Source organism: Nyctereutes procyonoides, unplaced genomic scaffold, assembly GCF_905146905.1.
Source record: "Nyctereutes procyonoides isolate TBG_1078 unplaced genomic scaffold, NYPRO_anot_genome, whole genome shotgun sequence".
In the NCBI taxonomy this organism is placed as follows: domain Eukaryota; kingdom Metazoa; phylum Chordata; class Mammalia; order Carnivora; family Canidae; genus Nyctereutes; species Nyctereutes procyonoides.
Window position 1 is genome coordinate 22,148,279 of NW_026575024.1, and position 26,011 is coordinate 22,174,289.

The 26,011-nt window shown below is 38.7% G+C and overlaps 1 protein-coding gene across 3 annotated transcripts in view; it reads left to right on the forward strand.

Moving 5' to 3' along the window:
* RBL1 (RB transcriptional corepressor like 1) overlaps positions 1-26,011 on the forward strand; it is a 61,672-nt gene that overhangs the window by 1,552 nt on the left and 34,109 nt on the right. For 2 of the 3 annotated variants that reach the window (XM_055343338.1, XM_055343347.1), the window contains exons 2-12: positions 3,031-3,164; positions 8,575-8,775; positions 9,133-9,197; positions 9,305-9,433; positions 9,541-9,701; positions 13,053-13,102; positions 16,429-16,615; positions 17,922-18,088; positions 20,687-20,799; positions 20,999-21,102; positions 24,979-25,116. In XM_055343338.1, coding sequence (XP_055199313.1) covers positions 3,031-3,164; positions 8,575-8,775; positions 9,133-9,197; positions 9,305-9,433; positions 9,541-9,701; positions 13,053-13,102; positions 16,429-16,615; positions 17,922-18,088; positions 20,687-20,799; positions 20,999-21,102; positions 24,979-25,116 — 1,449 coding nt within the window. The remainder of the gene's footprint in view (positions 1-3,030; positions 3,165-8,574; positions 8,776-9,132; positions 9,198-9,304; positions 9,434-9,540; positions 9,702-13,052; positions 13,103-16,428; positions 16,616-17,921; positions 18,089-20,686; positions 20,800-20,998; positions 21,103-24,978; positions 25,117-26,011) is intronic. The other variant, XM_055343356.1, reaches the window with a different exon arrangement.

Genomic DNA, 26,011 nt, shown 5'->3' on the forward strand with positions numbered 1-26,011 from the left:
TAATTTTTAAATGCCTGAGAAGGTGTCTCTGACTTCCCAAGTCCTCTTTCTGTCATTGAATAAACATTTACTGAGTGCAAACTGTAGTCCAGGCATTAAACTAGGCACTCTTTCAAATTCTTTTTTTTTTTTTTAATATTTATTTTAGAGAGCACGCAATGGGGAGGGATAGAGGGAGGGGGGCAGCCGACTCCGTGCTGAGAGGGAGCCCAATACAGGACTTGATTCTAGGACTCTGAGATCGTGACATCAGCAGAAACCAAGAGTCGGAGGCTCGACCAACTCGAGGCCACCCAGGTGCCCCTCAGATTCTTGAATATACCAAGTTTCTTCCCACCTGTGTGTTTTCTCCATGCCATTCGCTCTGCCTGGAAACTTCCCTCATCCCCTTCAACAGGCTATTTGAAGAACTAAGTCTCAAGAAATAAGTCAGCTAGGTGGAGTTGATCAGGACATCTTAAATGTTTGATTTAGAAAACAGACCTGTGAGGGACGCCTGGGTAGCTCAGTGGTTGAGCATCTGCCTTTGGCTCAGGCAGTAATTGCAGAGTCCTGGGATCAAGTCCCACATCAGGCTTCCTGCAGGGAGCCTGCTTTTCCCTCTGCCTCTGTGTCTCTCATGAATGAATGAATAAATAAATAAATAAAATAAATAAAACACAGATGTGTGAATTAAGATTTGGTGACCATTTATTCTATCCTATGTCTTTTGTTCTCCTCCTCTTTTTTTTTTTTTTCCTTTTGATTGTTTTTGGTGAAATGCTCTTGAAGTAGGTATTTTCATGTATCTACTGTTTCTTAAGCCCTCTCCCCAGCTCCTACCCCTTTCAGTATATCAGTATATCCCACTTACCCCCTTGTTTATCCAACTCTCCCCCTCTTAGATTTTGGTGATTCTCCACTCAACCATTTTAAGTCTCCCTCTGAATCCTTCTCTGACCTCTACTCAAAATCGGTTACTATATTCTCATACTTTTTTTTTTTAATTTATTTATTTATGATAGTCACAGAGAGAGAGAGAGAGAGGCAGAGACACAGGCAGAGGGAGAAGCAGGCTCCATGCACCAGGAGCCCGACGTGGGATTCGATCCCGGGTCTCCAGGATCGCGCCCTGAGCCAAAGGCAGGCGCCAAACCGCTGCGCCACCCAGGGATCCCTATATTCTCATACTTTATCTTCAATTCTTACAACATATATCTCACCAATTATAGATAACCGTTATCTATTCCTTTTCTTCACTCTAGATTTGGAATTACAGAGGTCAGAAACCATCTTTGTATTCTCAAGTCTAGTATCAAAGAATTAAGATAATATAGTTTTTTTCTAGGACAAAAAGCAAAAATATCAATATTAATTTTTTTTCTATCTTAATGGTGTTTTCATCTAGTAACCTGTATCCAGAAGCTAATATTTGGATGTACTTCCCCAACAATTTATTAATCAAGGTATCTAAAAATATGCAACCATAAGCTTACATGTCTCATTTAATACTTTGAGCAAGTAAGACTTCTCACTACATTAGGATAGTATCACTGGATTTTAACTATTGGTGGCCACCCATTTCTGCCCTTCCCTTTTGGATTATTACAAGTCTTTCAGGGTTTTATTCCTTTGGAGACTGGTCTTAGGATCTGCAGAACAGTGAATAGGAACACAGGTTGTGTTATAAAATGTGTGTCTGTAGTTCACACATGTATAGTTCTTTGTGATTATATATATAGTACAGTGGTAAAGTCATGAAGTGATTCTAGCTTGGAGATATTTTAAGTCTAAAGCAGACAATTAAAAAAATTTAAAAAAATAATAAAGCAGACAATTGGGACGCCAGGATGGCTCAGTGGTTGAGCATCTGCCTTCTGCTCAGGGCGTGATACGGGAGTCCTGGGATTGAGTCCAGCATGAGGCTCCCTGCATGGAGCCTGCTTCTCCCCCTGCCTATGTCTCTGCCTCTGTGTGTGTGTGTGTGTGTGTGTGTGTGTGTGTGTGTGTGTCTGTGTCTCTCATGAATAAATAAATAAAATCTTTTAAAAATCAATAAAAAAATAAAGCAATTAAGTGTTGAATTCCCAAACATCACTTTTTTTTTTCCTTTTTAAAGATTTTATTTATTCATGAAAGACAAAGAGAGAGGCAGAGACACAGGCAGAGGGAGAAGCAGGCCCCATGCAGGGAGCCCGATGTGGGACTTGATCCCCGGACTCAGGATCACACCCTGGGCCAAAGGGAGGAGCTCAACCACTGAGCCACCCAGGTGTCCCCCAAACATCACCTTTTTATAGCATTGTAAATTGAGATATCTGCTATAATAGAGAGACTTACTATTTTAAAGATTGAGTAAATAATTCCCCAAATTTTACCTCACAAAAAATGACAGCCTTCTCTGTTATACATGAAAAATATGAACTTTTTTTTTTTTTTAAGATTTTATTTACTTATTTGACAGCACAAACAGGAGGAGCTGCAGGCTCCTCACTGACGAGGAAGCCTGATGCAGGGCTCTATTCTAGGACCTCAGGATCATGACCTGAGCTGAAAGCAGACACTTAACCGACTGAGCCATGCAGGTGTCCCAGATGTGAACTTTTTATGTGGGACTCCCTTGTCCTCTTTATACTCTGTTCTTTCCTTTCTCTGCCAAACTTTCTTCATGTTAAAAAAGAAACATAAAACTGAAATAGTGGAAAGGAACTTAAGCATCATCAAGGCCATGACTGGTGTTTTCAAATCAAGAAAGCTAATGCTGAGAAATTTGAAGAGGACTTTTCAATAGTATTAGATTTGGTATGTGGGTGAGAGATCTATGTTTAGACTAATGCTGTTGGAGAATCTTACGTGGGACTGAGAATAAGGAGTTTTATATTCATTCCTGCAAAACTAAGCTTTGTGACCTTGGGCAAATATCTTCACCACTCTGGCCTGTTACATACATAATGAAAATGAGACCAGATAGTTCTAAGATCTTTTCTAGTTCTAGAACTCAAGCATTTTAACATAATATATTCATTTTGCTGTTTGTCTTTTGCTTGCCAGGGAGAAGTTATACACTGGTTGGCATGTTCATTATATGTTGCCTGCCGCAAAAGCATTATTCCCACTGTTGGGAAGGGTATCATGGAAGGAAATTGTGTTTCACTTACCAGAATACTGCGTTCAGCTAAACTAAGGTAAAGCACTTTGATTTTTCAAACACTGTTAACCATATAAAAAAATGTCTTAAAGATTTTATTTATTTATTTATGAGAGACACAGAGAGAAAGAGAGAGAGAGGCCGAGACACAGGCAGAGGGAGAAGCAGGCTCCATACAGGGAGCCTGATATGGGACTCGATCCCGGGACTCTAGGATCACTCCCTGAGCCAAAGGCAGGCACTAAACCGCTGAGCCACCCAAGGATCCCCACAATTTTTAATTTAATAAAGAAATTGTCTGCATCTCATTGTTTTAAGTATTGACAAGTAATTTTTCCACAAGTTTTCCAGTAACTTATGATTTAAATCAAGATAACAGGGCAGCCCCAGTGGCGCAGCAGTTTAGCACCGCCTGCAGCTCAGGGTGTGATCCTGGAGACCCGGGATCGGTCCCACATCGGGCTCCCTGCATGGAGCCTGCTTCTCCCTCTGCCTGTGTCTCTGCCTCTGTGTGTGTGTGTGTGTGTGTCTCTCATAAATAAATAAATAAAACCATTAAAAAATAATATAAATAATAAATAAATAAATAAATGAATAAATAAATCAAGATGACATTCATTCATTTCTTTCTTTCTTTCTTTCTTTCTTTCTTTCTTTCTTTCTTTCTTTCTTTCTTTCTTTCTTTTTGTTTTATTTATGATAGTCACACAGAGAGAGAGAGAGAGAGAGAGGCAGAGACACAGGCAGAGGGAGAAGCAGGCTCCATGCACCGGGAGCCTGACGTGGGATTCGATCCTGGGTCTCCAGGATCGCGCCCTGGGCCAAAGGCAGGCGCTAAACCGCTGCGCCACCCAGGGATCCCTTTCTTTCTTTTTTTTTAATATTTTATTTATTTATTCATGGGAAACAAGAGAGGCAGAGACACAGGCAGAGGGTAAAGCAGGCTCCACGCAGGGAACCCGATGTGGGACTCGATCCCAGGTCTCCAGGATCACGTTCTGGGCTGAAGGCAGATGTTAAACCGCTGAGCCACCCGGGCTGCCCCATTTTTTTAAGTTTCATATTATAAAAGAACCTGAATAAATATTTTATTCATGAAAATTTATTTTTCATACATTTTAATTACAGCATTGGTTATATTAAATTTTTACAAAATAATTTTTTCTTTTGAATGCCATTAAAATTCAGTATTATGCTGCTATTGGGACATATGCCCTGTATTTACCATCCTTACTCTATATTTGTTTTAGGAGTGTATGTATGGTAAAATATACATAAAATAGGGGCACGTAGGTGGCATAGTTGGTTGGGTATCCAACTCTTCATTTTGGCTCAGGTCATGATACCGGAATTATGGGATCTGGCCCTGCGTCAGGCTCCCAGTTCATCAGTGACTCTGCTTCTCTCCTTCTGCCTATGTATATGTGTGTGTGTGTGTGTGTGTGTGTGTGTAATATATATATATATAAATGAATAAGTGAATCCTTTAAAAATTCATATACATAAAAATTTACCATTTAACCAATTTTAAGTGTACAGTTCAGTGGCATTAAATACGTTTACATTGTTGTACAACTATCATACATCTCCAGAATTTTTTCAGCTTCCCAAATTGAAACTTCATAACAATTAAACAGTAGCTTCCTCCTCCCTCCTCCTAGTCCTTGGCATGTACCAGTACTTCATTCCTCTTTATGGTTAAATAATACTCCATTGCATGGATATACCACAATTTGTTTATCCACTTATTAGTTGATGGATACTTGAGTTGTTTCCATCTTTTGGCTATTATGAGTAATGCTACTATGAACATTTGTGTACAAGTTTTTGTGTAGACATATATTGTCATTTCTCTTGGTAATATGTACAGATGGAACTGTTGGGTCATATGGGAACTCTATGTTTAACCTTCTGAGGCACTGTCAGATTGTTTTCCAAAGTGACTACAGGAGTTTACATTCCTACCAGCAGAGGGTTCCATTTACCCATATCCTTGCCAATACTTATAATCTTTATTATATGGCTATTCTAGTGAGCATGAAATGGTATCTTGTATTTCCCTAATGGCCAATGATGTGGAACATCGTTTATGTACTTATTGGAATAATGTATTTTTTACAACAATTCCAACAAATGCAATTGTTTTGAAAGCTGTGAAATTTATAAAACTTATTTTACTTTAAAAATTCGTAATCAGGGATCCCTGGGTGGCTCAGTGGTTTAGCGCCTGCCTTGGTCCCAGGGTGTGATCCTGGGGCCCTGGGATCGAGTCCCGCGTCAGGCTTCCTGCATGAAGCCTGCTTCTCCCTCTGCCTGTGTCTCTGCCTTTCTCTCTCTCTCTGTGTCTCTCATGAATAAATAAATAAAATTTAAATAAATAAATAAAGTCGTGATCAGGGATGCCTGGATGACTCAATGGTTGAGCGTCTGCCTTTGGCTCAGGTCTTAATCCCAGGGTCCTGGGATTGAGTCCCACATCGGGCTCCCCACAGGGAGCCTGCTTCTCCCTGTGCCTGTGTCTCTGCCTCTCTCTCTGTCTCTCATGAATAAATAAATAAAATCTTTTTTAAAAATCATAATCATAGTTTAGGTAATAATAATGCTATAAGTTTTTTTGTTTCCAAACATTCTGATGTACTTTGTTCTTGTTTAGAATAGCCATTTTTGAAATAGCAATAAATACAGTGGATTTATGTGAGGATGTATTAGTCAAACCTTTTGTTTATAAAAAACAGATACCAATTATAGACTTTGGCTGACTTAAAGAGAAAAGAAATTTACTGAAAGGATATTGAATAGCTGACAGAGTCTTTAGGATGACCTGAGAAAATAGACTTGGAAAACACCCAGGAACAAAAGGAGACTGACTAGAGCCAAAATGCATTTCACAAGAAATCATCTAACAAGGGCACGACTTGCATGGCCAGCAGTGCCATCCCTGGACATTGCCACTGTGTTTGTCCCTAATAGCTGAATATTGCTGTTGATCCTACTATAAGAATTTATCACTCAGTTCTCTGTACTGCCAGCTCCAGATTCAAAATCCCAGACCTGTATCAAGAACCTCAGGTTTTATGCCTTCACCCAAACTTCAGTGGAGCTGATCTATCTAGTAGGCAGCAAGACACAAAATTGGGGAATTCCCCACAAAGGAAAGAATTTCATATGCTCAGCATCCCTGCCTCCAAATCAGTCTCCTATAAGGGACTCTTAATTTGTCAGCCAAATTAAGTATTTAGTAATCTGGCAAAAAAAAATTTTTTTTTGCTGTTATTGATAATCTTTTAAAGAGGGATGCCTGGGTGGCTCAGCGGTTGAGCATCTGCCTTCTGCTCAGGATGTGATCCTAGAGTTTTGAGATCGAGACTTGCATCGGGCTCTTGTGTGGAGCCTCCTTCTCCCTCTGCCTATGTCTCTGCCTCTCTCTTTCTCTGTGTCATGAATGAATGAATGAATGAATGAATAAATAAATAAATAAAATCTTAAAAAAAATCTTTTAAAGAGACTCTTAGATTCTCAGATTTTAATCAGCATATTTGGAGTTTGAATACCTGTGGACAATTAGCTGATGATGTCTTCCATCACCTTTTTTAAAAAAGTATTATTGCTGGGCAGCCCTGGTGGCGCAGCGGTTTAATGCCACCTGCAGCCTGGGGCCTGATCCTGGAGACACGGGATCGAGTCCCACGTCAGGCTCCTGTGTGGAGCCTGCTTCTCCCTCTGCCTGTGTTTCTGCCTCCCTCTGTCTCTCTGTCTGTCTCTATGAATGAATAAATAAAATCTTAAAAAAATATATATTATTCCAGGACGCCTGAGTGGCTCAGTGGTTGAGCGTCTGCCTTCCACTCAGGGTGTGTTCCTGGGGTCTGGGGATCAAGTCCCATATCAGGCTCCCTGTGGGGAGCCTGTTTCTCCCTCTGCCTGTGTCTCTGCCTATCTCTCTGTCTCTCATGAATAAATAATAAAATCTTTTTTAAAAATAAATAAAAACTATTATTCTGAGGCACCTGGCTGTTTTGGCCAGTAAAGCTTGTAACTCTTGATCTCAGGGTTGTAAATTCAAGGCCCAGGTTGGATGTAGAGATTACTTAAAAATAAAATCTTAACAAAAAATAAAATAAAATATAAATATAAATATTAAAACTATTATTTTGGAGACACCTGGGTAGCTCAGTGGTTGAGCATTTGTGTTTGGCTCAGGTCATGATCCCGGGGTCCTGGGATCAAGTCCTGCATCAGGCTCCCCCCAGGGAGCCTACTTTTTCCTCTGCCTATGTCTTTGCCTCTCTCTCTGTCTCATGAATAAATAAATAAAATCTTCTTTTAAAAATCATTCTGTATATAGCATTAAATGTATATAGCACTTAAGTGAACTTTAACACTACAGATTTTCAATCTAAGACCATAGTAACACGGGGACATAAAAAATTGAATAAGCCAGTGATGCCTCGGTGGCTCAGTGATTGAGCGTCGGCTTTCTACCCAGGGCATGATCCTGAAGTCCTAGGATCAATTCCCACATCGGGCTCCCTGCATGGAGCCTGCTTCTCTCTCTGCGTGTGTCTGCCTCTCTCTCTGTCTCTCATGAATAAATAAAATGTTTTTAAAAAATTGAATAAGCCAGAAAGGTGGAATAATAAGTGATTTTCTGGGTATATGCTACCTTCTTCATTTATATTTGATGGTGGAACAACATACTGGAACACAAACACTTGAATTTTATCCCTGGACTGTCTGATGCTTTGTAAGCAACGTCCAGAATCAACTATTGGGGAGATACCGTCTGTCCTCAAACTAATTTTGTGAACTCAACAATCTATTAACATTTACCTTGTAATGAATATACAAATTATTGTCTAGATGATGTATGGAATAAAAGAAGTAGGTAGGTAGGTACCATCACTTCTTGCATAGGAGAAGACATTTATGAAATGAGCACTAATTCAAAATCTTTATTCCCATAGTGATTCTGAAAGCCAGAGTAATTTCATAGCACTTGGGAGTGAGGTTTTTCGGTTGCCTTTTATTTTTTTTTTTAATTTTTTTTGTGCCCTTTTTTTTTGCCTTTTATTTTTTATTATTATTTTTTAATTTAGGCTTTTGGGGCACCTGGGTGGCTCAATCAGTTAAGAATCTGCCTTTGGCTCAGGTCATGATCCCCAGGGTCATGAGATCAAGCCTTGCATCAGGCTCCCCACTCGGCAGGGAGTCTCCTCCTTCTGCCCCTCTCCCTGCTCATGTTTGCACTCGCTGTCTCTCTCTCTCTCTCTCTCTCTCTCTCTCTCTCTCTCTCTCGGAAATAAATAAAATCTTTAAAAAATAAATATAGGCTTTTAAGTAAAGATTCTTTAAAAAAAAGATTCTTAAGATTCATAGGCATAAATAAAATGTTAACTTATCTATTATATATGGACTCACTTTAAAGTTGCTTTTTTTAATTTGTTTAGCTTAATACAGTTTTTTAGTAAAATGAAGAAGTGGATGGACATGTCAAACCTGCCGCAAGAATTTCGTGAACGTGTAGAAAGGCTAGAAAGAAATTTTGAGGTGTCTACTGTAATTTTCAAAAAATTTGAGCCAATTTTTTTAGATATATTTCAAAATCCATATGAAGAGCAACCAAAGTTCCCACGAAGCAGGAAACAGAGGTAAGACCCCTTAATTGTTACATAAAAATTATGCTATAAACTTAGGAAATTTGCATTTTTAAAAGTCTGCTTTTTACCAGAATATCCATTTGCAAAAAAATTAAATTTTTAAAAAATCCATTTAGAATTCTCATACCTGGAAATTCAGGGTAGTAATTTCACATCTTTTTATGTTCTAATTATTTTATGCAAACTAGAAAGATTTAAGTCCATTTAATGAACCATAATTTGTCCTTTGTGAATGGAATTTTACGTGTAACTTTACTGTTACTTGTATTTGCTGTTTCAATTAAATAACAATGTTGAGTGATATTTAGCATGTTAGTCAATTAAAACGTATATTTTTTTCCTTTCTAGAAGGATTCCTTGCAGCGTTAAGGATCTCTTTAATTTCTGCTGGACGCTCTTTGTTTATACTAAGGGTAAGGTGATACTTTCAGTGGTTTTACATTCTGCTGTAGGAACTTGGTATTATTTGACATGAGAGGTTTCTGGTCTTTGTGTCTTCCCCCCCCCCCCCCCCATAAAGGTAATTTTCGTATGATTGGAGATGATTTAGTAAACTCTTACCATTTACTTCTGTGCTGCTTGGATCTGATTTTTGCCAATGCCATTATATGCCCAAATAGACGTGACTTGCTGAATCCAACATTTAAAGGTAAGACCTTATTTATTTTTGAAAATGGTCATCAGTATTTAGAAAAAGTTTTAAAAGTTGACCATATTCTTCTATTTTCTTTTGCTGTTCATACCCTATCAAACTAGGTTTACCATCTGATTTCCATACTGCTGACTTTAAGGCTTCCGAAGAGCCTCCCTGCATCATTGCTGTGCTGTGTGAACTGCATGATGGACTTCTAGTAGAAGCAAAAGGAATAAAGGAGCACTATTTTAAGCCATATATTTCAAAACTCTTTGATAGAAAGGTACTGTACTTAGAAGTGAATGGCAAAAAAAAAAAAAAAGTGAATGGCTAAGGCTTTTAAGGGTCAGCAATAAAATCTCAAAGGAAAAAACAATGTTTTAAACAAGTTCTCAGAGGTATAGGACCCAGTCAAGATTTCCAGGTTTCAGTCTCTGCTCTGATGCAGAATACTATATGCAGAATTGGCCTATGATCTTTTGTGATGTGCAAAACTGAGCTGTTAAAGATTGTGACCAACTATATGTACTGCCAATAAATGCACTGGAAGAGATAGCTGTAAGAGGTTTTAATAAAATAATTATGAAGAACAGATTAGAGTAAGCCTAATAAAGAATTATGAAAAGCGGGAAATCAAGGTAAATTAATTTATTGCCCCAATTTGAATAACTGCTGACTATTCACTAAAGCTGGGATGATATATAAAAACTATAGCTTTAATTCCATATAAATAGAGCAGAAAATCTGTTACAGTTTTGTAGCCACTTCTACAGGTTACCTGTATGCATTCTGGATTTTTTTTCTCAGTAATTAACTATTTCTATATTTATGAAATAGCTTATTCTTCTTGGTCTCAATTTCTAACCTCCCCAATATTGAGCCATTTAATCCAGCTAGTCCTTGAGTATTCTCTTTGGTAAAAAAAAAAAAAAAAAAAAAAAAGGAGGGGGGGCTTGGATTAGATCATCACTGTGGTTCTCCTTTTTGTAGATAATAAGAGGTTTTTCCTCAAGCATAGAGTCTTCCCTAACTAGATGGTTCTTCTTGTTACATAGACTTTTGTATTTAGTTTTACCTCTCTCTCTGTATGTGTATATGTGTGTGTGTGTGTGTGTGTGTGTGTGAGAGAGAGAGAGAGAGAGAGAGAGAGAGAGAGAGAGAGAGAGAGAGAGAAAGATAGCTCATCTGTACATTAAATATGTCTAGCAAGGTAAACTTTGAAGGGAACTCAAGGATTATCTTTTGTGCTCTGCAGAAGCAGCACACTAGTGGTCCTGGGATATAATGACCATACATCTTGGTTTGCCTAGATTATCTAGTTTTTTATTGTTATCTTGGCATAATTATAGCATCTCCTTTAACTCCAAAAGTATCCTAATTTGGACAGTCATCCTACTCATAGGCCACAGATGTTTTATTTGGCCTGTGTAGGGTGTTCTTTAGTTTTATTTCATTCCATTTTAATTTACATGTAAAGACTTTTAAGATAAAAATCTCTTTCCCGTAGCCCCGGTGGCTCAGCAGTTTAGCGCCACCTTCAGCCCAGGGTGTGATCCTGGAGACCCAGGATCGAGTCCCACATCAGGCTCTCTGCATGGAGCCTGCTTCTCCTTCTGCCTGTGCCTGCCTCTCTCTCTCTCTCTCTCTCTCTCTGTCTCTCATGAATAAATAAATAAAATCTTAAAAATTTATATATATCTTTCAAGCCACCCAGGTGCCTCAGTTGGTTAAGTGTCTGACTCTTGATCTCAGCACAGGTCTTGATCTCGGGGTCATAAATTCAAGCTCCATATTGTGCTCCCCACTAGGCGTAGAGCCTACTTAAAAAGGGGGGTGATGTTGGAGAAATCACTTTCAAGAATCAGAAGCTGGGCACCTGGGTGACTTAGTGGTTGCGTGTCTGCCTTTGGCTCAGGTTGTGATCCCAGGGTTCTGGGATCAAGTCCTGAATCGGGCTCCTCACAGGGAGCTTGCTTCTCCCTCTGCCTATGTCTCTGCCTCTCTCATGAATAAATAAATAAAATCTTTAAAAAAAATCAAAAGCTATGACAATACAGTATTGGAATTTCTTTTTTTTTTTTTAAGATTTTATTTATTTATTCATGATAGAGAGAGTGGCAGGTGGAGGAAGAAGCAGGCTCCATGCAGGGAGCCCGATGTGGGACTCAATTCCTGGTCTCCAGGATCGCACCCTGGGCCAAAGGCGGGCGCTAAACCACTGCACCACCCAGGGATCCCCCAGTATTGGAATGTCTAAATGGGTAACTGTTGTCAAGCTAAATGATAGCCATCTCTTTTCAGATGGGAAGTATGCTTTCTGTCCTCTTAATTTATGTATGTTGAACCCTGACTCCTCCTGAAGGTATTTGAGTTTGCAAACCTGATGTGTAGTAATCTAAGAATAGTGTGGATGCATAGCAAATATCATAAACAGGGACAGTGGTGGCTCAGTTGTTGGAGCATCCAAATCTTTAATTCCGGTGTTGACCTCAGAGTTTAGGCCTAGCGTTGGGCGTGGAGCCTACTTAAAAAATAGAAAAGAAAGAAAATATTTTAAACAGTATAGTTTTCTTCTCTCACCAGCAACAGTATCTGTGTTCCCTTTGAATCTTTTTCTTGCCTGGACATACTATTTATCATTCAATAAATGTTGGTTTCCCTTCTCCATAGACCAATGTGTAAAATTGGATAGCTTTTGTCAGAATCACTTAGGGGATTTATATAAAATGCCGCCTCTGCTCAGGATTTGAGGTCCATTAATCTGTATTTTTTTAACAGTTCCCCTAAGTGAGTGCCTGACTGACTCAGTTGAGCAACTGACTCAGTTTTGACTCATCATCTCAGGGTCGTGAGATCGAGCCCCACATTGAGTTCCACACTCAGCCTGCTTGAGATTCTCTCTCTCCCTTTGCCCATCCCTGCTGTGCACTTGTGCTCTCTCTCTCTCTCTCTCTCTCTCAAATAAATAACTCTTAAAAATTTTCTCTAAGTGATGCTTTTGTCACTAGAATTTAGAAACTACTGGTATAGACTAATTTAAAAGTGTTTTCATTGACTTCAGATTTTTCAAATAGTTATTTGCATGCTAAGTAGGTTTTCCTGGTTTAAAAGAAATTTTCAGTAATTCTGTTTGTGTATATTATTTATAACAACTGCCAGTGTGGGGGCACCTGGGTGGCTCAGTCAATTAAACATCTGTCTTAAGCTTAGGTCATAGTCCCAGGGTCCTGGGATTGAGCACCTCCATTGGGCTCCCTGCTCAGTGGGGAGCCTGCTTCTCCTTTCTCTGCTGCTCCTCTGCTTGTACTGTCTCTCCTTTTGCAAATAAATGAATAAATAAAATCCTTTTTAAAAAATATTTTATTTATTTATTTATGATAGACATAGAGAAAGAGAGAGGCAGAGACACAGGCAGAGGGAGAAGCCGGCTCCATGATGGGAGCCCGATGCGGGACTCGATGCCCTGGGCCAAAGGCAGGCGCTGAACCGCTGAGCCACCCAGGGATCCCCAGAATAAATAAAATCTTAAAAAAAAAAAAACACCCTACCAATGTGAAAACTTAGATAAATGTCATGTTTTTGTATGTACGGTATTGTGCTTAATTACATGTCACAAATGGCTTTTTCTTCCTAGGTTTTAAAAGGAGAATGCCTCCTGGACCTTTCTAGTTTTACTGATAATAGGTAAGTATCTAGCGCTAATGGTATTTGCCATATTATAGGCTGTCAATGATGATTTATTGCAATTTGATAAGTGGAACATTAACGTAACTCCTCCAAGTTCCTTCTGCATTAGTGGCAAGACTGATGTCGTCATTAATCCTTCTTGTCTTTAAGGACACTATTTTAGGAAACCTTTGGTACTTAAAGAAAAGAAACCTTTGGCACTTAAAAGAACTCCTTCCAGAGAAACCCATAAATATACCCAGTGATTTCTATATTTGAATATATGTTCTTTTATTAATCAAATATTGGCAAATTCAGAATATACTTAAATTCAAAGCCATTATTGTTTTCTCAGTGATCAGATCTTAATTAGGTTCAGCTAGTTTTCAGATTAAGTTTATACTCTCTTTTTGCTTATCTTTCAAAGTAATTTATTATTGCCATGTATGTGAATGTGAAGCATGTCCATAATCAGATAGGAACATCTGAGATTATTAGCTAGGCAGAGTTAAAAACTGAAAAGTCATCAGCCTTTACAGGCCCTGGAGTTTTTGTTTATATTTATGTTTTTTTCTTTAAGATTTTATTTATCTATTTGAGAGAGCATGAGAGCCAGAGAGATCACAGAGGGAGAAGCAGACTCGCTACTGAGCAAAGAGCCTGATGCAAGGCTTTATCCTAGGACCTTGAGATCATGACCTCATGGAAGACAGAAACTTAACCAACTGAGTCACCCAGGTGCCCCACAGACCCTGGAGTGTAAAATCTATCTTAAGTCCAAATAAATCCATTGTGGAGGTACCTGGCTCATTCATTTTGGTAGTCTGTGCGACTCTTGATTTCGGGGTCATGAGTTTGAGCCCGAACAGGCTGTAGAGGTTACTTAAATAATTAAAAAAAAAAAAAGATAAATCCATTGTATAAACTAGTTTTATTCTAGCAGCTTAAAAAAATTCTTGGAGCATCTCGCTGGCTCAGTCAGAAGAGCATGCAGCTCTTGATCTTGGGCTTGTGAGTTAGAGCCCCACGTTGAGTGTAGAGATTACTTAAAATCTTCAGATCCACTAAAATCTTTAAAAAAAAAAAAAAAGGACTTTATTTATTTATTCATGACAGACACAGAGAGAGAGGCACAGACACAGTCAGAGAGAGAAGCAGGCTCCATGCAGGGAGCCCGACGTGGGACTCAATCCCGGGTCTCCAGGATCACGCCCCTGGGCTGAGGGCAGCGCTAAACTGCTGAGCCATTTGAGTTGAGTTCATTGAAGTTTGTCACTGATCTTTGTTCCTGAACTCTGAAACAGGAATATTGGGTTATGGAATAGTTTCTCTTGATAAATAACTAACAAAAAGAAAAGAAATGAGAAGATAGGGATCCCTGGGTGGCGCAGCGGTTTGGCGCCTGCCTTTGGCCTAGGGCGCGATCCTGGAGACCCGGGATCGAATCCCACGTCGGGCTCCCGGTGCATGGAGCCTGCTTCTCCCTCTGCCTATGTCTCTGCCTCTCTCTCTCTCTCTCTGTGTGACTATCATAAATAAATAAATAAATAAATAAATAAATAAATAAATAAATAAATAAATACATACATACATACATACATACATACATACATACATAAATTTTAAAAAAAAAGAAATGAGAAGATATGAATAGACACTTTCCTAAAGAAGACATCCGGCTGGCTAATAGACACATGAAAAAATGCTCAGCATCACTCATCAGCAGGGAAATACAAATCAAAACCACAATGAGGAGCACTTGGATGGCTCAGTGATTGAACATCTTCCTTTAGCTCAGGTCATGATCCTGGGGTCCTGGGATCAAGTCCTGCATCAGATTCCCTGCAGGGAGCCTGCTTCTCCCTCTGCCTATGTCTCTGCCTCTCTCTCTGTAGCTCTCATGAATAAATAAATAAATGAAATCTTTAAAAAAAACACACAATGAGTAACCACATCACCTGTTACATCACCTGACACCACCTGTCAGGATGGCTAAAATTAACATGGGAAGCAACAGATGTTGATGAGGATGCAGATAAAGGGGAACCCTCTCTGCACTGTTGGTGGGAATGCAAACTAGTACAGCCACTCTGGAAAAACAGTATGAAGGTTCCTCAAAAAGTTAAAAATAGAACTACGCTTCAGTCCTACAATTACCCTACTAGGTATCTCCCCATATCATACAAAAATACAGACTCAAGGGCAGCCCCGGTGGCCCAGCAGTTTAGCGCCGCCTTCAGCCCGGGGCGTGATCCCGGAGACCTGGGATCGAGTCCCACGTTGGGCTCCCTGCATGGAGCCTGCTTCTCCCTCTGCCTGTGTCTCTGCCTCTCTCTCTCTGTGTCTGTCATGAATAAATAAAATAAAATCTTTTAAAAAAAAAAAAAAACAGACTCAAAGAGGGTACATACACTACACCTCAATGTTCATAGTAGTGTGATCAACAATAGCCAAACTACGTATAGACCAAATGTCCATCAATTGATGAATGGATAAAGAAAATGTGGTGTAGGGGATCCCTGGGTGGCTCAGCGGTTTTGCGCCTGCCTTTGGCCCAGGGCGTGATCCTGGAGTCCCGGGATCGAGTCCTGCATCAGGCTCCCAACCTGGAGCCTGCTTCTCCCTCTGCCTGTGTCTCTGCCTCTCTCTCTCTCTCTCTCTCTCTATGTCTATCATAAATAAATAAAAATAAATCTTAAAAAAAGTGTATATACGTATACAATGGAATATTACTTAGGCATCAAAGAGTGAAATCTTGTCATTTGCAATGATATGGTTGGAGCTAGCATGTATTATGCTAAGCGAAATAGGCAAAGAAAAATAAATACCATATGATTTCACTTAAGAGTGGAATTTAAGAAACAAAATAGATGAACATATGGGAGGGGGGTAAAGAGAGGGAAACCATAAGAGACTTAGAAAACAAACTGAGAAGTGATGCAGAGAGGTTGGTGGGAGATAGGCTAGATGGGTGATGTGTATTAAGGAGGGCACTTGTTATGATGAGCACTGGGTATTCTATATAAGTGATGAATCACTGAATTCTGCTCCTGAAACCAACATAGCACTGTATATTAACTAACTCAAATTTAGGGACATCTGGGTGGCTCAGCAGTTGAGTATCTGCCTTTGGCTCAGGGTGTGATCCCAGAGTCACGGGATCGAGTCCCACGTCGGGTTCCCTGCATGGGGTCTGCTTCTGTCTCTTCCTATGTCTCTGCCTGTCTCTCTCTGTGTATCTTAGGTATAAATGAATAAAATCTTTAAAAAAAAAACTAACTCGAGCTTAAATAAAAATTTGAAAAGTAAAAATAAAATCTTTAAAAAATAAAATCTCTTTTCAGCAAAGCAGTGAACAAGGAGTATGAAGAATATGTTTTAACTGTTGGTGACTTTGATGAGAGGATCTTTTTGGGAGCAGATGCAGAAGAGGAAATTGGAACTCCTCGAAAGTTCACTGGTGAAACCCCATTAGGGAAACTGACAGCACAAGCTAATGTGGACTGTAGTCTTCAACAGCACTTTGAAAAAGTAATATAACTTAGCCTGGCCTCAGTCTAGAATGATCTTTTTCTCTCTGTGTGTGATTCCACTAACAACAGAAGCATCTTTCAAGTTAAATCTTGAGTTTCTTCTACTAATTTATATTTCCCATGAAAGCCTTAAAAGGTAATTTTTAAAACTATGGCATTTAGTATTTTTACCTCATTTCTTTTTTTTTGTATTTTTTTTAATTGGAGTTCGATTTGCTGATATATAGTATAACACCCAGTGCTCATCCCTGTCATTTACCTCATTTCTTGATGTTTTTCATATTTTTGATATATTTTCCCAGAACACCTGGACTTTTCAGAAGGTTTTGTATCTTTTGACATAAAGAAGGATTTATGTGGGGCGCCTGGATGGCTCAGTCAGTTAAGCTTCTGACCTCAACCCAGGTCATGATCTCAGGAGTCCTGGGATCAAGCCCCACATCAGGCTCCTGCTCAATGAGGAGTCTACTTGTCTCTCTCCCGCTGCCTCTCCCTCCCCTGTACATGAGCGCTGTCTCTCTCTAAAAATCTTTATTTAAAAAAAAAAAAGAATTTATGCTTTCCTGTCCTTTCTTTGCATCACTTTAACCACTGTTCTGTTGTTTAAAAATTTAGTTTTTTCTCCTACCCATGAGACTCTATGTGCTTTCCCTGAACGTCAGCCCTATAACCCTAGATTGTCAATGGCAGCAAAGTCTTAGTTCTGTATTTATGTGTAAAATGGGTTGGAGGATGAAGTCTATTGGAAAATTCACTGGTCTAGAGTAGAAAATGAAGTTTCAATCCAAACTCTGCCATTACCCTTGTCAGTTTAAACAGTATTTTTACCTTCTCTGTGCCTGTTTCATATGTAAGGTCAAAATATGTATATTTCAAATTAATATTATGATAAAATGAGATTATAGATAGTACTTTGAAAAGTGTTACTGGGATCCCTGGGTGGCGCTGCGGTTTGGCGCCTGCCTTTGGCCCAGGGCGCGATCCTGGAGACCCGGGATCGAATCCCACGTCAGGCTCCCGGTGCATGGAGCCTGCTTCTCCCTCTGCCTATGTCTCTGCCTCTCTCTCTCTATCTGTGTGACTATCATAAATAAAAAATAAAAAAAAGAAAAGAAAAAGAAAAGTGTTACTTAAATGTAAAGATGTTATTAGCATAATGTTGGTAAAAATTTGGTGGTTAACCAGAGGAAGGAAGAAAAAAGTGGTACTAAATGTGAGTAGAGAAGGTGGTATATATACTGAATTAAACACATAATGAGGGCGAGGTAAACTTTTTAATCTCACAGATTTTTCTTTTTTGACAGAAAACATCATTTGCACCTTCTACCCCACTGACAGGACGGCGATATTTACGAGAAAAAGAAGCAGTCATTACTCCTGTTGCTTCAGCTACTCAAAGTGTGAGCCGATTACAGAGTATTGTGGCTGGACTGAAAAATGCACCAAGTGAACAACTTATAAATATTTTTGAGTAAGTAAGACTTAAATATTTCTGTACAGCTAAGGGGGAAAAAGCTGATGGAAACAAATTAGAATGGTTGCCAGGGTTGCAAGGAGGGGAAATGAGTTCAATAGGTATAGAGTTGCAGTCATATAAGATGAATTCTAGAGATCTATTGTATAACAGTATGCACACGGTAAAAAATACTGTAATGTACTCATAAAAACTAAGGTAAATTGGGCGGCTCAGTCGGTTAAGTGTCGTGATCCAAGGGTATCAGAATAGAGCCCTGCATAAGGGCTCCCTGCTCATCAGGGAGCCTGCTTCTCTCCCTATGCTCCTCACTCCACTTGTGGTCTCTCTCACTCGCTCTCAAATGGATAAATAAAATCTTTAACAATAAATAAATAAGAAAACAAGTAAATGAATGTTAAGGTAAATTTATTATGTGGTTTTTGTTGTTATGTTTTTTAATACATAATTTAAAAAAGAGAACCTAAATAGAAGGAAATAACTCAAAGAGTCACAGCTTGCATTAGAAGTACTTGATAAGGGATGGTTGGATGGCTCAGCAGTTGAGCATCTGCCTTTACTCAGGACGTGATCCTGTGGTCCAGGGATTGAGTCCCACATGAGGTTCCCTGCATGGAGCCTGCTTCTTCCTCTGCCTCTGTCTCTGTCTCTCTCTGTACCTCATGAATGAATGAATGAATGAATGAATGAATAAATAAATAAATAAATAAATAAATAAATAAGAAAAAGTACTTGCTAAGAACATAAAGTATTTTTGCCATATGTGCTGCCTACCTCTTCTTATATATGATTCTGGTCTGTTTGAACATAGAGTTGGGAGTCCTGAACCCTCCACTAATTATCTGGCTTTGTACAAATCCCTTTGTTTCTCATAGTCTTGGATTTATTTGTCATTTCTGAATTAAGATTGTTTGAATGACAGAAAAGTAGCACTTAATATAAAGGTAATGAGTATTTCTTGCCAAGTGCCTTCCTTTTTAGTGCTATATTTTTTTATTTGTTATTCTTAGGCTTTCATAAGTATCATTCCAACACTATATATATATATATATATATATATATATAGTTGACCCTTGAACAGTATGGGAGTCAGGGTTGCCAACCCCCCCACACAGTTGAAAATATATATGTATATATAACTTTTTTTTTTTAAGATTTTATCTATTTATTCATGAGAGACACAGAGAGAGAGAGGCAGAGACAGAGGAAGAGGGAGGAGAAGCAGGCTATATGCAGAGAGCCTGATGCAAGACTCAATCCCAGGACTCCGGGGTCACGCCCTGAGCCAAAGGCAGATCCCCAACCACTGGGCCACCCCGGCATCCCAACTTTTTTTTTTTTTTTTTTCTAAGTAATCTCATCACCCAACAGGGGCTGGAACTTATGACTTCTCTCAAAAAGGTTTTATTTAATCTTAAGAGATTTAAGTAATCTCTACACCTAATGTGGGACTCAGACTTTTAACCCTGAGATCAGGAGTCACATGCTCTACTGACTGAGCCAGACAGGTACCCCATATATAACTTTTGACTCCCAGTAATATACACAGTTGATAGATATATGTTTTGAATGTTAAGTATATTATGTTCTGTATACCTAGGATAAATTAAGCTAATGAAAGGAAAAATGTTATTAAAAGTATCATAAAGAAGAAAAAATACATTTATAATACTCTACTGTATTTATCCAAAAAATCCACTTATAAATGGACCTGCACAGTTCAAACCCATCTTGTTCAAGGGTCAGTTGCATCTATTTTATGTATACATGAATACTGCCATATCAACGTGTTTTTTTTGTTTGTTTTTTGTTTTTTGTTTTTGAGTAGGCTCCTGTGCACAATGTGGAGTCCCAACACAGGGCTTGAACTCACAACCCTGAGATCAAGACCTGAGCTGATATCAAGAGTCAGACACTTAACCAACTGAGCCACCCAGGTGGCCCCATATTTTCCTTAAATCAGATTTATTAAAGTATAATTTACACAATGAGAGTCATCCTTTTAACTGTATAGTTGTATGAGATTTGACAAGTGCATGAAATTATATAACCAGTACCACCACAATCAAGATATAGAACAATTCCACTAGTGCCCAAAATTTATGCCCCTTTTAGTCAACCCCTGTGTCATCCTCAGCCTCTGGCAACTACTGATATATTTTCTGTCCCTTTAGTTTTGCCTTTTCAAGAATATCATATAAATAGAAGCATAAAAGAGATGATATTGACTCTGCTAATGTTGAAATTCCAAAACAGTATGACAAATGATTTTGTTTAAAAGCTGTCCGTTTGGGATCCCTGGGTGGCGCAGTGGTTTAGCGCCTGCCTTTGGCCCAGGGCGCGATCCTGGAGATCCGGGATCGAATCCCACGTCGGGCTTCCGGTGCATGGAGCCTGCTTCTCCCTCTGCCTGTGTCTCTGCCTCTCTCTCTCTCTGTGTGACTAATAAAAAAAAAAAAAAAAAGCTGTCCGTTTATTTGAAATATGCTGATTATGTATTGAGGCTGGGTTGGACCAGAGGTTGGGACCAGAACTGGAATAAATGTTGGTAGTCTGGAGTTTTTCCCCTGGTAATTAGGTTCTTGTATTTTATAGATCTTGTATTCGTAATCCAATGGAAAACATCATGAAAATAGTGAAAGGAATAGGGGAGACTTTCTGCCAACACTATACTCAATCAACAGATGAACAGCCAGGATCACACATAGGTAAGAAGACAAAACTAAGGTTAACACAGCATTGAAAGTAGACAAATTGCCCCTAAAAAAAGCAGAAATTATTATTATTTTTTCCTTTTCAGCTATTCTTAATGTGTAAGATTTAAGTTTATATAAGTTTGTTCTTTGGTCCTTAACAGCTATATTTCATTTCATTAACACATATTTTCCCTTTTATTCCCCTCCCTAGATTTTGCTATAAACAGACTAAAGCTTGCAGAAATTTTGTATTATAAAATATTAGAGACTGTAATGGTTCAGGAAACACGAAGACTTCATGGAATGGACATGTCAGTAAGTAAATCCACTCTCCCAGCCCCTAGCAAGGTCCAAAAATCCTAAGCCCGGAACCAGTGTGTTGAGAAGCTCTATAATGTGTCACGGGAATTAGCAGTTACTAGCAAACTTAGCCAGTGTGATTTGCTAGTTGGCCTTAGTGGTCTTTTGCACATCCAGAGCTAGCTACCTCTAGGTAGAAATACGAAATATTTGAAATTGATCTCTGATAGACCATCAATATCTTTTCCCTTCAGTCCTTTTTTTGTCCTTTATTCCCAGCTAGCCAATAATGAGACCCTTCCCAACATTAACCTAATCAATAATTAGGATATTTGCCCATACCTCCCAAGGATTTTGGAGGAATAAAACGCTTGTTAAAAAATTGCTTTGTAGGGTGCCTGAGTGGATCAGTTGATTAAGCGTCAGACTTGATTTCAGCTCAGGTCATGATTTCAGGGTCATGAAATTGAGCCCCACATCAGGCTTTGTGCTGAGCATGGAGCCTACTTGGGATTCTCTTTCCTTGTTCCCCCATCATTGTTCACCCTCTCTCTGTGTGTCTCTCAAAAATGAAAAAAAATTGCTTTTTTTCTTTGAACATTTGATAACTCTGGCCACTCTCTCCAATAGCTTATAAAGGAATTTTTCTAAAAAGTCAATGCAGGGGCACCTGGCTGGATCAGTTGGTAGAGCATGCATCTCTTAATCTCAGGGTTATGAGTTTGAGCCCCACATGTGGTGTAGAGATTACTTAAAAAATAAAATATTTATAAATAAATAATCAGAGCTGTGGGGTATCTACCTCAGTTGATTGAGCATGTGACTCTTGATGTTAAGGTCATGAGTTCAAGCCTGCTGGGAATAGAGCTTACTATAAATAAGTAAATATATATGTACACGCACATACAGTTCATAAAAACTCAAAGATCTTACATGGTTTTTCAGTTTCCTCCTCCTCCTCCTCGTCTTCCTTGTTACCACTCTAGGTGTCATCTGAAATTTTTTTAAGATTTTATTTATTCATGAGAGACAGAGCAAGGCAGAGACGTAGGTAGAAGGAGAAGCAGGCTCCATGCAGGGGAGTCTGATGTGGGACTCAATCCTGGGACCGCGGGATCATGACCTGAGCCAAAGGCAGACACTCACCACTGAGCTATCCAGGTGCCCCTCTTTTTGGAGCTCTTATTCCAATGAGGAACCTTCTGGATTTATCCTTTTTTCTTATTTTCCATTTCTTTGTTATTTTATTCTACTTCTAAGGATATTTACTCAACTTTTCATCATCTGGTTCTAGTGAATTTTTTTATTTTAGCTGTATTTTCATTTCTAAGATCTCTTCCTTGTTCTTTGAGGTTATTAATTTAGATTTCTTTGACATTTTCTTGTATATACTGCAATGCCTCTTCCCTCTGAGTTTTAAAAAAATTTTTTTTTCAGATTTTATTTGTTTATTCATGAGAGACACACAGAGAGAGAGAGGCAGAGAGAAAGAGAGAGGCAGAGACACAGGCAGGCTCCATGCAGGAAGCCCACTGTGGGACTCGATCCCAGGTCTCCAGGATCCAGGATCATGCCCTGGGCTGAAGGTGGCACTAAACCTCTGAGCCACCTGGGCTGCCCTAAAATTTTTTTAATTTTTAAGAATTTTTTTTTACAATTTTAAGTAGGCTCCATGTCCAGTGTGGGGCTTGAACTCACAACCCTGAAATCAAGAATCACCTGATCTACCAACTGAACCAGCCAAGCACCCCTTTAAGATTTTATTTTTAAATAATCTCTTCTACCCAGCATGGAGCTCTAATTTATAACCCCAAGGTCAAGAGTTGGATGCTCTGCCAACTAAGCCAGCCAAGCGCCCATTTTTTCTGTTTTAATCTTTGTCTTTTAGTTGGAGGATTTCCTCATTTGTTGGATTATTCTTAGATATACCTTATGATGACTAAGCGGTTTGCTTCAAAGTTTTATAGGCAAGAGTAGGAATGTAAGTCTTATGCGACCATGTAGTATTAGGGACCCTCAACTATTGGTGTCTTTAAGGTTCTTCTGAAATATTTCAGTTTCTGTAGAGAAATATCTGCTAATCTCTTACCTAAATGTTGGTGTTGAGGATCAGAGCAAGGAAGGGAAACTTGGTTTCACAATGCAATCTGTAGACTTTCACCTAAAACCAGTCTCTTATGCTTGATGTTCTCAAGCTCTGAGCCTCCCAAGAGTTCAGTCTTAGAATAATTCTCCAGATCCCTGTTGGGATAGACTAGAAGCCTATCATCTGACTCATTAAAGTGGAGATTAGATAGAGTAATTCTAAATACTACAGACTTTCAAATCATCCATTCATGTCAGCCCCCGCCTAATCCCTACTTTCCATTCCATCTGTTCCCTCAGTTGCTGTGTTTTTCCTAGGTTGCATGGAGCAAATTCGTTAATTCCAAGTGTCACTCTTCAGGCCCTTGTTTAACCATCCCACTTTCTATTAAGTAACTTGTCATGTATTGTAGTTTGCAGTTATAGCCGACTTCTCATTTTATCCAAGTTAGTTTCTGTTTCTTATTCTTTTTGTTGATTTGGAATGATACTTGAAAGGATGGCGGGACACCTGAGTGGCTCAGTGGTTGAGCGTCTTCCTTTTGCTCAGAGTGTGATCCTGGGTCCAGAGATTGAGTCCCACATCGGGCCTCCTGCGAGGAGCCTGCTTCTCCCTCTACGTATGTCTCTGCCTCTCTCTCTTTGTCTCTCATGAATAAATAAAACCTTAAAAAGAAAGAATTATGGTGACACACTTTATAGAACTGAAAACTTATGTTAAATTTTTTCTTTTAAAAAAAATATTTACTTTAAAAAATATTTGCTTGCTTGCTTGCTTATTTATTTATTTATTTATTTATTTATTTGAGAGCGAGAGAGCGCACACACAGAAGGAGAGGGAGCCTGATGCAGAGCTTAATCCCAGGACCCTGGGATCATGACCTGAAGGCAGACAGTTAACTGACTGAGCCACCCAGGCACCCCAAATCTTTTTTTTTTTTTCTTAAGATTTATTTATTTTTAGAGAGCGCCCATGAGCAGGGAGTAAGGATAGGGGGTGGGAGGAGCAGAGGGAGAGGGAGGGAGATGATTGCAAGCCGACTACCGACTGAGCATAGAGCCCAACTCAGGATTTGATCTCAGGACTCTCAGATCATGACCTGAGCCGAAGCCAAAAGTAGTATGCTGAACATACTGAGCCACCCAGGCACCCCAGCTTATGTTAAATCTTAAACTCAATGGTAAACAGGTCTTTTATCTTCTTAATAAAATACTTCTCTGGGGACACCAGGGTGGCTCAGCAGTTGAGCTCCTGCCTTTGGCCCAGGGCGTGATCCTAGAGTCCCAGGATCGAATCCTGCATCAGGCTCCCTGCATGGAGCCTGCTTCTCTCTCTGCCTCTGTCTCTCTCTGTGTGTCTCTCATGAATAAATAAAATCTTTAAACGAAAAGAAAAGACTTCTCTGAACTTTTTAGTCTTAGCTGTGATATTATAATACCTTTGATTTTAGTGTTTAACAAATCTGTATGTTGACAAGATAGTTGTGATAAAACTGGTATTTAAACAAACGGAACCCAAAAAAAGGGAACTAATCCTAATGCTTCCTCTTGGTGGGAATATTAACTATTTTATTATTTCAAAGCTGATTGTTGTATATGCCTCATTTAATTATAAGATCTACCATTGAGCAAAATTAAATATGTTACAAGAAAACTATCAGTTTGAGAACTCAAATTTTTATCTTTGATAATCTGGTGTAATATAATACACAGATTATTTTATCTTGTTTCTATACTCATCTTTATAAAATGGCAAAGGCTGAAATTGCTGAGAAATACTAAACTATGGTTTTTCTGTTCTCCAAGGTTCTTTTAGAGCAGGATATATTTCATCGTTCCTTGATGGCCTGTTGTTTGGAAATTGTGCTCTTTGCCTATAGCTCACCTCGTACTTTCCCCTGGATTATTGAAGTTCTCAATTTACGACCATTTTATTTTTATAAGGTGAGATGAGAGTTACAATAACATTTAATGTTACCTAGTGTCTGAATTTAGACCAATGCCAATATTATACTTATTGGCATGATTTAGTTAATGTTTTGTTATCTACTTTCAAGGTAGTGATAGAAAAGTTAGTTTGAAGAGTTAAATCTTTATACCTAAAATATGCCTTAAGTTATGAAAAATGTAGATCATTGGAAAGCTTACCCATATGAATTGCTGACTGAGTGGGATTTGAATATTTTTTTCATGACTTAAGGAAAATTGCTTCTGTATATTTACTTGAATGTTGCTGTGTGTTTTCAGATTTTCTCTTAAGAAATATAGGTAATTTTATTCAAGGACAGTGTTGTTTTTGGCCTTATCTGATAGCAGTTCATTTTTATTTGTAACATGCTTTTTTCATTCAAGAAGTTTAAATGCCTTTGTTTTTTTAGCCACATAAATAATGTATTCTCCTTGAAGAAAAACAGTTAATACATATAAATGTAAATATTAAAACTATACATTATAATCCTAATTATAAATAATAATCAATACTTTTGTGCATATACTTTCAGACTTTGTTCTAGGATTTTGTGCATATACTTTCAGACTTTGTTCTAGGATTTACTCTTATTTAAATAGAATTACATAATATAAGCAGAATTCCTTTTAAATACATTATTTTTTCTGTTCTTTTTGAGCTACTGGAAAGAATAGTCTGAGAAGGGACAGTAAATTCAAAATAGCTCTGGACTTGGAACCCATGACCTAAGTTCTACCACTATTGGGCTTCTGGCCAGTTTCCACATATCATTTCCTCATTTTTCTGTGTATACAAAAACCAGAAATGTATGTGAACGCATTATGAAGATCTTTTTTTTTTTTTTTTTGCATTATGAAGATCTTAAAAACT